Below are 12500 nucleotides of genomic sequence, written 5' to 3'. Positions count from 1 at the left end.
TGAGAAGATGAGGGCCTACCTTTTCCCTAAAGCATCGGCTGATACAATCATCCCCCAGCCTCAGGTGGAGATACCAATTGCCCAGAATCCGGTAGATTCTGAAGTCTCAGCCGCCCTTCAAGGCATCCAATTGGACGATAGGATGTCGGAGGTGTCGGATTCTACTGAGAAGGACCTTCTGGGAGAAGGTCAAGAGGAGGAGCTGTTCCAGGCTCCTCAAGTAAAAGAGCAAGAAATCGACGGTGTCAGTTATGTCGGTTCCGGACCCAGAACCTGTTCCTTCTACATAGTCTACTATCCCAGATGAACTGGGAAGGACTCTTTCTTCCATTGTTGAGATGATCCAAAAGATTCAAAGGAAGAATGATGAGAAGGAAGCTGCAATGAAACTGGAGTTACGTAGACTTGTAGCATCACATGGACCCCAGAAGCGGCTCAGCATGAAGGATCTTCCTTTGTGCTCGGATACCAATCCTTGGAGTTATGCCGAACACGTGCCAATGACAACCGAGAAGATCGTGATCTCAGAAAAGTTGGGAGAAATTCCCCTGGAAGAAGTGGAATTTTGGCCCAACAAAGATTCTTATCCGGACTGCTATGTCCGTCTTAGGAAGGAGCCAGCCTTAAGGAGGAGACAGAGCCGGAGGTCATAGTTTTTGACCATAGTAAAGCTCAGACGTTACTTGCGAGCTCGATGAAAGAGAGGGGCTTCCCTCCTTTGTGGCCTCTCCTACCAGAGCCTTTCCCTTCTTGGAAAAGGGATATAAGGCTGCCTTAAAAGCGGTGGAGGCAGGGAAACTATGCCCCTCCCTGAAGGAGTGCAAGCCGTTATCTCTGACCTTGCCCTTGGACCAAGAAGACTGGAAGGATGTACACCTTACCTTCTCAGTCGGGAAGCTGGAAGCTGATATTGCTGAACGCCAGTTCGGTGAGGCGCTTCCAAAACTGTCTGAGGTTCTCTTGTGTAGAGAGCAAAAGACATAGGAAAGACTTGTGGCATCGATGTCGTTGCAAACGACACTAGAAACGATGGCAAGTGACCCCAAGAACCAGGACATGTTCATGGTTGTGGCCAAAACCCATCTGGCCACAGTTATGAAGGATTTTTATAGCTTTATTAAAGCTAGGAGAGCCTGTAGAGAGTTTCTGTTAACCTCGGCTGCGGTGAGGCATGAACCGAGGAAACTGATCTCCTCTCGTATCTGGGGTAAAGACCTCTTTCCCAATGAAGTGGTTAAAGAGGTAGTAGACAAGGCTACCACAGAGAACCTTCTCAAAAAGTGGGGCCTAGCTCTTAAGAGAAAGTCTTCTCCGGATGAGGGTCCCCAACCTAAGAGGAAGACAAAAAGGCCTAGGCCATCCTCTCGGCCGGCTAAACCCTACCGACAACATCAACAACAACTTCCTGTGACCGCGGTGCCTCAGATAGTGGCACAACCTCCAACCACGTACCAGCTGGTACCTCAACAAACGCCGACACAGTCGCCAGTTCTTAACCCAGCCTCCGAAAGGCAGACTTCTTCCTTTCGTTCGAGAGCCAGAGGAACAGCCAGAGGTTCTTACGCCATCCAAGAGGAAGGGGATCCAGGGGAGGACACAGTCAAGGAGGCAAGGCCTCAGGTCCACAACAGCAGAAGTAGATACTTCCAGTAGAAGGGAGATTACAGCTTTTTAGGGATCACTGGACCTTCGATCCTTGGGCCCACAGCCTTAATAAGAATGGACTAGGTTGGAGGTGGAGCAGTCCTCCACCTCAATTTCCTCAATTCTTCCAACACTCTACCCCCGCTCTGGAAGAATATGTCCTGGAGCTCTTAGACAGAAGAGTAATCTGGAAGATTGTCCATCAAATTCCAAGGAAGGCTGTTTTGTGTTCCAAAGAAGGACTCAGAAAAACTTGAGTCATTCTAGACTTGTCGCCACTCAACAAGTTCATATTGAACTACAAGTTCAGAATGCTCACACTTCAACACATAAGGACCCTACTGCCCAAAAGGGCATAAGTTGTGTCTATAGACTTGTTTGACGCTTTTCGGCACGTTCCAATTAATCGTCACCTCTCCCCCTACCTAGGCTTCAAGTTACATTGATAACTGTACGCCTTCAGAATCATGCCTTTCGGGCTAAACATAGCCCCAAGGATTTTCACGAAGCTCGCGAACGCAGCCGTCCATCAATTACGCCTAAAGGGGGTCCAAGTAGTAGCCTACTTGGACGACTGGCTGGGGTGGGCAGCATCCAGGACAGAATGCATGCAAGCTTCCAAGATAGTGATCCAATTCCTGGAACATCTGGGATTCAAGATCATCATCAAAGAGTCTCGTCTTTCTCCAGCCCAAAAATTTCAGTGGTTGGGAATCCACTGGAATTTGGAGTCACATCGGCTTTCCATTCCTAGTAAGAAGAGGAAAGAAATAGCAGGATCTGTCAAGAGACTATTGAAATCCAAACGGATATAAAGACGCGAACAGGAGAGAGTGCTGGGCTCTCTACAGTTTGCTTTGATAACAGATCCAGTACTAAAAGCACAGCTTAAGGATGCAACAGGAGAATGGAGAAAATACGCATCAAACGCACAAAGAGATCTAGGAGCTTGGTCCAATCTTTTCAAGTCATTTCACATCAACTTTCTAGAAGCCAGGGGCGGAAAGGAAGAAATGGCACCTGTCAGCAGTGCACATTCAAGGGTTCCGCAATGTGACAGCGGACGCTCTATCTAGGTTTACACCTATAGAATCAGAATGGTCCCTTGACGCAGGATCGTTCTCTTTCATCTCGAGTCAAGTCCCAGAGCTGCAGATAGACCTCTTTGCGATGAAAGACAACAAGAAAATAGTTCGTTACGTGTCCCCTTACGAGGATCCGTTAGCTTTGGCAGTGGACGCTATGTCCCCGGACTGGAACAGATGGTCCAGTATCCATCTGTTCCCTCCGCACACCTCTTTTTGAAGGTCCTCGATATGCTGAGATCCTTCAAAGGGAAAGCAGCAATAGTGGCCCACAAGTGGCCAAATAGCGTGTGGTTCCCTCTGGCATTGGAACTACGATTAGAATTCGTACCGCTACCGGATCCATCCCTGTCTCAGCGAGTACAGAAGTCGACTGTCTTCGCTCCATCACAGAAAACACGGAACCTACATCTCATGATTTTCTCTCCTTAACGATGAGAAAAAGATTGTGTTTAAAAGTTGGTTTAGACTTTTGGAGGAAACCAGAAGACATTATGAGGCTTCAGGGAAGAAATAGCTATCCTTTGTCAAGGCGAAGAAACCGAAAGAAATCCCGACAGATTCCTATAATTCTTCATTCACCTTCATGAGCAAGGTTTAGCAGCCTACACAATTCTATTGTTCAAGCCTGCCTTGACAAGTCAGATACCATATGCCTTACAGGTAGACCTTTCTAACGACGTTCTTAATGATCTAGCCCTTCAGCGCTTCCAAACACCCTTTGTTTGGTCATTAGATATGATTCCTCATTGTGTATAAATAATGAACAATGAAGAATGTGCTTAGAAGGTTTTGAATTTAAGTCATATTTCTGTTTGTACTCGCCTTGGGGCCCAGAGTTAGTGAAATAGTGGCTCTCTCTAGAGAGGAAGGCCACGTCCAGTTCTTGGAGGGAGAACTGAATCTCTTTCCAGACCCAACGTTTCTTACCAGGAACAAGCTACCCACCAACAGGTGGGGTCCCTAGAGAATCTGCCCTCTGGAGGAAGATGCATCTCTGTCCAGGGGAGTGCCAAAAGGTCTATCTTCATAGAACTTCAGACTTTATGGGAGGACAGCTGTTCAGAAGAGAAACCCTTGGTTCAACGTTTTCTATAACTAAGGGCGAAATTCACCCGTGTTATTCGCAGAACGGATCCAAACAGTACACCCGTCAGTCAGGATCCGAATAAAGTTGCTTCTTCCATAAAATTTCTTGAATTATTTGGACTTAGAACATCCTTATTTGCACACCGGCTGGAAGTCATCCAAGGTGTTCTTTATGCACTATGCGAAGCAAGTGGAGCAACTTATGAGATCTGTGGTAGCAGCAGGTAGAATTCTTTAACCTTCTGTTTTAAGTCTGCGAGGAACAGTGTAATTAATTTGGGACGATTAATTAAGAGGGTGCGCGTGTAGTCACTGTATGTTACTACACGCTGAGCGATAGGCCACGAAAGTGTCCTTACGAACTGTTCCATTGACGTCGGTAATCTATAGCATAATACGGACACTTGTGCCAAGCGTTTTTTACGCTAGTGTATGTAAACAGTATACAGACTATATCATTATTATTAATAATTCTATTGAAGTGGCAAATCTGTTTCCTAGTAGATGAAACAATATTTTCTGTTGACGACTGGTTTTTCTTTATGCTTTTACGCATATCATCCACATTTTATAAATTTTATAAATGTTGATCTGATATGTTCGTTTATTAAATTTTAATAAACTAGTTCATAGTGAACCCTGCGTCTTTTTCGCCCACACTCATTTTATTAGAAATGTACTGAGCATTAAGATTAAAATATGGATATTTTTATCATGGTATGTCTTTCGAGACTGTTCCCTGATTTAACAAAAGTCCACTCACACTAACCCTTCCTTGGAAGGGTTGACGTGGTACCCTAACGGGTTGGTGGCAAAGAGGCAAAATTTGTTAATATGCGGATACAACCATTATCCAATAGTTTATAAGAGTAGTCACATTGGGGAAGGTGTCACAAATTCATTCTGACATTGGTGACTCTTATACAAACTTTGCTTTATATTGTATAGGGCGAGACCACTATACAGGCTTGTCATTTTGTCATCCATAAATTTTTATGTACTCCTCGAGACTTTTTCCAGAGTCTAGTAAGACTCTTCCCTGTAGGGGGTAGGAAGCACTAACACAGTCCATGCTTAGATGATAATGATGGTAACATCACAGGTCTCTAGGTCTAGACGGACCAGGAAAATACTTTCTTGAGAGTACGGCACTGATTGAGAATCCACAGATACAGTAATGCTCTAGTAAACTTCCATCAGGACGACATGGCTTGAGCCCAAAAAAAACAGATTTTGAAAGAAGCGAAAAATCTATTTTTGGGTGAGGTAGCCATGTCGTCCTGATGGACCTGCCCTTCCTTTTATTGTAAAAGGGCCTGTTGACCCCTCCCTATAGTACAATATCTGTAACACCTCATATATCGCTACAAGGAATAAAGAGGGCGCTACCGCCTTCATCAATATACACACTGAAAACGGAATAGGAGAGATGCCTTATGAGCGGTTCTTTTCATTCTCGTTTCAGATTCTTGTCACTATTCCCCCTCGAAGCGTTAATACTGTCCGGGGCGAAGATAGCTATGTGACGTGTCAAGAATACGTCCTCTGATATGCGATATCCCTGTGAGATTATTTAGGGATATTCGCTCTAGGAGTTAGAATTCTGGATACCTTAAGGTAGAATTCTCTGGGAATATCACTGTAGTCAAATATACCCTAGAAAACTACCTAATAGGAACTTCCATCAGGATGACATGGCTACCTCGCCCAAAAATGGATTTTTCGCTTCGCTCAAAATCCGTTATATATATATATATATATATATATATATATATATATATATATATATATATATATATAAATATGTGTATATACTGTATATGTATATATATGTATGTGTGTAGCCTATATATATATATATACATTATATATATATATATATATATATATATATATATATATATATATATATATATATTATATATATATATATATATATATATATATATATATATATTATATATATATATATATATTATATATATATATATATATATATATATATATATATATATATATATATTTATATATATATATATATATATATATATATATATATATATATTATATATATATATATATATATAATTAAAAACATATGGTACATAAGAATATATTATATATGTATATTATATATATATATATAAAATTAAAAACATATGGTACATAAGAATATATTATATATGTATATATTGTATATACATAGTATATGTATATGATTTAGTCTGAATTTCACAGTGATATATTGATATTTATAGTTAAATGTGGTAAAGTATACCCTGCGCCTTTTCATCTTAATTTGCACCGAAAGGTTTTGGTTTTCCTTAGGAGTTTCTAGATGAGATATCAAGGCTTGCGACCTTCTTTAGGATTTTTTCTTAGTAATCTGGTGCCGATGTCACCTAGCTCTTCTGTTTCTTGATGGTCACCAACCAAAGTAATGATTACTCCAGCGATATATCAGACTTGTTATTTTCATGCCGTAGATCATTTGCACACCAGTTTAATTAATTGTACAAAGAATGTAATAGCCTACCTTTGAAGGAAAACTTTTTTCTTTATGAGTGGATGTTAACATATACATCTCTCTCTCTCTCTCTCTCTCTCTCTCTCTCTCTCTCTCTCTCTCTCTCTCTCTCTCTCTCTACGTTATTTTCTTGCTTTAGACCGGGTGTCGGAAGACCATTGTTAAGAAGGCTATGCATTCACCTTTGTCGTCTGTTTCTTAGTTTTTTATTTGTTAGCAACTTTACACAAAAACTACTTTATCGATTTAACCAAACTCAAGGATGAATCTGTAATATTTTGATTGAAGTACATCAAAATAATCATTAGTACCTTGAAAATGATGACAATATTAAGTAAATGGCAAATTTTATGTTAAAAGGGTTTTTGTTTGTAAACATTATTACACAAAAACTACCGAACCAATTTCAATGAAACTTGGTAGACATGTGGGGTGTGAGCTAAAGAAAAATCCATTATATTTTGAAGAAAATACACCGAAATAAAAGTACGCAGTGGAGTTTACTAACAAAATAAGACTGCTTGGCGTGGCGAAGGCATGCTCTCTACTGAATTCCCCTCTTGGTCAATTCTATGACTGAACATTTGGGAACAGATGATTAAGTTTCCAACACTTGAATAGATTCGAGAGAAACAGTAACTAGACGTAAGTATCAATATATCCATCGATATTAAACATTTATATAGCCTCTAAATGAAAAGACCTCGACGAGGTAATCCCCGCACCATATATTCATATAAGATATTCCATATATGTTAAAAACACTTTTTTCTTTGACCTCCCCATCAGTATATCCATCGATATTAAACGTTTATATAGCATCTAAATGAAAAGACCTCGATGAGATAATCCCCGCACCATATATTCATATTAGATATTCCATATCTGTTAAAAACACATTTTTCTTTGACCTCCCCAGGTAATTCCCAAGACCATCTATCTCCTAGCTGGCTCACTGGAGGTTGAAGAAGGATCCCAGACGATCGTAACAGCTGATGTCGTGACCGTTTTGACAGAATACTATACAGATAAGATCGGTCAGTATCTTGTAGTGAAGCATCCAAGTGCCGGTCAATTGCAATTGTCATCGACGCCTGGTCGTAGGATCCAGGCTTTTACGCCACTCCAGTTGCAACAGGGTCTTGTTTTGGTGAGTAGATGTTAGGGCTTGGAAATGCCTGGTTGTTTTCGTTTTCTTTGTTATTATCTTAAGGGCGGATTTTATGGAAGGTCTTGAGTCATATATTTTGTGAAACTTTTCTTTGAGGAAAGACTAAATTTTGTGAAAAAAAAATTTTCCTTTTTTTTTTTTTTTTTTGCGGGAAGACTAAATTTTGTGAAGCTTTTGTTGAGTAAATACTAAAATTAGTGAAACCCTTTTTTTTTTTTTTTTAGAGAGAGAGAGAGAGAGAGAGAGAGAGAGAGAGAGAGAGAGAGAGAGAGAGAGAGAGAGAGAGAGAATTTTGTGAAGGTATGTTTTTGAGGGAAGGATGAATTTTGTGAATTTTTTTTAAGAAAAAGCCTTAATTTTGTGATTTTATTTTTTGAAGGAAAGACTTTTTTTTTTTTTTTTTTTTTTGATGAAAGACTGAAATTTGTGAAACTTTTTTGAGGAAAGACTGAACTTTGTGAAATTGTTTTTGAGGAGAGAGTCTGAAGTTTGTGAAGCATTTTCTTAGGGAAGACTGAATTTTGTGAAAATGACGAAAAACTGAATTATGTGAAACTTATTTTTGGGGAGAGGTTGAATTTTGTTAAATTATTTTTGAGTAAATACTGAATTTTGTTGAATTATTTTTGAGTAAAAACTGAATTTTGTGAATTTTTTTGAAGGAAAATTATTTTGGAAAACTTTTTTTTCTTTTTTTTCTTTTTGAGGAGAGACTGAATTTCGTGAAACTTTTTTTTTTTGTAATTTTTTTTTTTTTGAGGAGAGACTGAACTTTGTGAAACTTACTTTTGAGGAGAGAGTCTGAATTTTGTGAAGCTTTTTTTTTTTTTTTTTTTTTTTTTTGATAAAAGACTGGATTGTGTGAATTATTTTTTCGAGGTTGAATTTTGTGAAACTTTTTTTTTGAGTAAATACTGAATTTTGTGAAACCTTTTTTGGGTTAAATACTGAATTTTGTGAAACTTATTTTTCAGGAAAGACTAAATTTCGTGAAGCCTATTTGAGGAAAAAGGCTGAATTTTGTGATTGGTTTTTGTTAAAAGACTGGATTTGGGAAATAATTTTTTTTAGGAAAGACTAAATTTTGTGTGTGTTTTTATGAAGAGAGAGGCTGAATTTTGTGAATTTTGTGAAACTTTTTTGGGGGAAAGACTGAATCTCGCAAAATTTTTTTTAAGGAAATACTGAAGTTTGGGATTTGTTTAGGAAAGACTGAATTTTGTAGAACTTTTTAGTAAAGTACCTGTATATCTGAAATCCCTACTATAGACCACTGCAGGTTTTTCCTGATATCTCCCTCCCCTCCCTCCCCCGATTAGATCTCTAGAGCCTCTTGGAAAATGGGTCACATGCTGACAAATGAAGCTGTTGTATCAATGTCTGACCATAAGTTGATTAGGGCAAGGTTGTTTGGTCACGTGACTTGAATTTTTGAGGTTCATATATCCACATTGAAACAATTTTCCACCTTATTCGAATAGATTGTATAAACTGTATTATGGAGTCAAAGTCGATTTATTTTAGATGACTTCCACTTATAACGTCTCTAGTATATTTTTTACATTTTGAAGGAACTGTATTTTAGTTAGACACCAATCTGTTGAAACAGTTTTCCAGCTTATTCGAATCGATTGTATAAGCTGTATTATGGAGTCAAAGTCGATTAATTTTAGATGACTTCTATTTATAACGTCAAGAGTATATATATATATTTTTTTTTTCATTTTGAAGGAACTGTACTTTAGTTAGACACCAATCTGTATGCAAATTAAAATTCTGGAGCCATGTTTAAACCTCTGTGTTTCAAAGCCTGAATAGATTTATTTTAGAAGACTCTCATTTCAAACGTCTTGTGTATATTTCTGTACATTTTAAAAGGTGCTGTACTGTAGACAGACATCAATCTGTATGCAAATTGGAATTTCGGAAGTCAACCTCTTTTGTTTCAAAGCATGAATTACTGGTTTATCAGATATGTTTTCAGTTTTATCGTATAATGCTTTTTTACTAAACTAGGTGAGACGACAACTTTGCAAAATAGACAAGTTTGTCTGAGTGAAGTAGCGTAATTCATAATGTATATCAATATGTGACTAAAGATTTAATGAATGAGAAAACATTAGTACAGTAGTGTATCCAAGTGATTCCAAGTGAGGGTAATCTGGCTTCACTGAATATTTTTATTTTTATTGAGAATTTGGTTTATAGGTGATATAGTTGAACTAAAAATAACCCCTGCTGCTTCCTCCGGTGCCTTAGATGACCGCAGAGGTAGCAGCAGTAGGGGATTCAGCATTATGAAGCTTCATCTGTGGTGGAAATGTGGGAGGTTGGGCTGTGGCACCCTAGCAGTACCCGCTGAACTCGGCTGAGTCCCTGGTTAGGCTGGAGGAACGTAGAGAGTAGAGGTCCCCTTTTTTGTTTTGTTTCATTTGTTGATGTCGGCTACCCCTCAAAATTGGGGGAAGTGCCTTTGGTATATGGATGGAAAAATAACCCCAAATAGGATGCAGATGGCTGGGACAGAATAATAGATAATCCTGTCAGTTAAACAAAATGTAGTTGAGATTTGTGTTTGCATTATGTTTTATAGTTAGTACATGTATAAGTTATTTTTTCTGTATTCACTTATCAAAAGGTATATAAAGAAGGTTTGAATATTTGGAGGAATGAAAACATTATTTTCAGACTTAAACATAGCTACAGGTCGTGTTTTATATTCTTTAATATTGACAAATGAACATTGGAATAATATTTTCTTATTTACTGCTGTTGTAAATTGCCTAGCTATTGTGGCCAAGCACGGGGTCTTGCAATGTTTATCTGATGCAGCCTGTAAGATTTAGTGACTGAACTGAGCTGTCACCGCAACATATTTATTTTTATTGTTTTCTAACCTAACCTAACATAACATTTTAATGATACATTCCACACACCAGGTACCACTGGATTTCTGGCTTATATTAAATCGCCTTTGCTTGAGAGTTTGAGGTTACAACCATCCATTAATTTTTATGTTTCTGTTGTCAGTTTTATAGATATTTGAACTTGAAAGTTGATTCATAAATCAGATGTAATTATTTTGACCTCATTTGTTGTTAGAACCCGATTATAGCTGAATGACCCCTTGAGTTTTTATTAAATTATAAATTGCAAAGTTGTCTACCCCATCATCCACTTCTCAACATTTGAACCCTGCCAATTTACTGTTTTGAATAGGTCATTATAATTCTTGAATTACATCTTATTGATAAGACCAATATTTCTTGATAACTAAGGTTGAAGGCATAGATAGCTTTTTTGTAATCGTGAACTTCGACGATTCGAAATATTCTTATTAAATAGATCCTTATATTTCTTGAATTAAATCCTAATGATACGATCAATTTTTATTGATAGCTGTTTTGTGATTACGAACTGCTTGAATATTTAAAAATGGTTTAGCTATTACTACGAATATTTAAAAATGTTTTAGCTATTACTACGAATATTTAAAATTTTTTTAGCTATTACTACGAATATTTAAATTTTTTTTAGCTATTACTACTTGAATATTTAAAACTGTTTTAGCTATTACTACGAATATTTAAAAATGTTTCAGCTATTACTACGAATATTTAAAAATGTTTCAGCTATTACTACGAATATTTAAAAATGTTTCAGCTATTACTACGAATATTTAAAAATGTTTCAGCTATTACTACGAATATTTAAAAATGTCTTAGCTATTACTACGAATATTTAAAATTTTTTTGGCTATTACTAAGAATATTTAAAAATGTTTTAGCTATTATTACGAATATTTTAAAAATGTTTACCTATTACTACGAGTATTTTAAAAATGTTTTAGCTATTACTACGAGTATTTTAAAAATGTTTTAGCTATTACTACGAGTATTTTAAAAGTTTTAGCTATTACTACGAGTATTTAAAAAATGTTTTAGCTATTACTACGAGTATCTTAAAAATGTTTTAGCTATTACTACGAATATTTTAAAATGTTTTAGCTATTACTACGAATATTTAAAAATGTTCTAGCTATTACTACATGAAGGTATCCCAAGAATGACTTGCCTTTATTACTTGAAAGCTTGGAAATACATTAAAACTATTCACCTATCATTTATGCATATCTTATTTATCTTCCTCTTTTTTTTTTAAGTTTTTATATTAGATATGAAAGATCTAATTAACGTTGTCACTGTTCTTGAAATATTTTATTATGATTGTTTATTATTTCTCTTATGATTTATTTCCTTGTCTTCTTTCCTCATTGGGCTATTTTCCCCGTTGGAGCCCTTGTTTATTATTTCTCTTATGATTTATTTCCTTGTCTCCTTTCCTCACTGGGCTATTTTCCCCTGTTGGAGCCCTGGGGGTTATGGCATCTTTCTTTTCCAACTAGGGTTATAGCATAGCTTTTAATGATAATAATAATAATAATAATAATAATAATAGTAATAATAATAATAATAGTAATAGTAATAATAGTAATGATTATAATAATTATAGTAACAATAATCTTTTCCAGTACGTGCATGATGGCTCCGAGCAGCTAACAGACACCTTCAGCATCGTTGCCGTGTCAGACATTCGACAGAGCGCCCCAGCCAACATAAACGTCACTGTGAGAGGCATCAATGACGAAGCCCCTTTCATTATCAATAACACGGGACTTCACATATGGGAGGGAAATGCTGTTCCCATCGCCCCTACCAATTTAGGTAAGGGGACAATTTCCTTCTAGTGGGAAGGCTTTCTACTTCATTTATCTTGGTTAATAGTCCGTGGATAAACCGGGTTCTTAAAAGGAAATTGTATTATTAGTTGGACTTAACATAGTAGCATTTTGTGATTAAGTTGTTTGATAATCATGAGAAATCATGGCTGATATATAAGTTTAGGTTTGTATATATATATATATATATATATATATATATATATATATATATATATATATATATATATATATAACGTATGTATA

The 12500-nt window shown here is 36.7% G+C and overlaps 1 protein-coding gene across 1 annotated transcript in view; it reads left to right on the top strand.

Moving 5' to 3' along the window:
- LOC137657176 (chondroitin sulfate proteoglycan 4-like) overlaps nt 1-12500 on the top strand; it is a 191726-nt gene that overhangs the window by 164432 nt on the left and 14794 nt on the right. The window contains 2 exon segments of the mRNA XM_068391522.1: nt 7265-7495; nt 12048-12240. Coding sequence (XP_068247623.1) covers nt 7265-7495; nt 12048-12240 — 424 coding nt within the window.

This window comes from Palaemon carinicauda, chromosome 18, assembly GCF_036898095.1.
Source record: "Palaemon carinicauda isolate YSFRI2023 chromosome 18, ASM3689809v2, whole genome shotgun sequence".
Taxonomy (NCBI): Eukaryota; Metazoa; Arthropoda; class Malacostraca; order Decapoda; family Palaemonidae; genus Palaemon; species Palaemon carinicauda.
The sequence above is the reverse complement of the archived record's forward strand: the minus strand, read 5'-3'. Positions and strand labels throughout refer to the sequence as shown.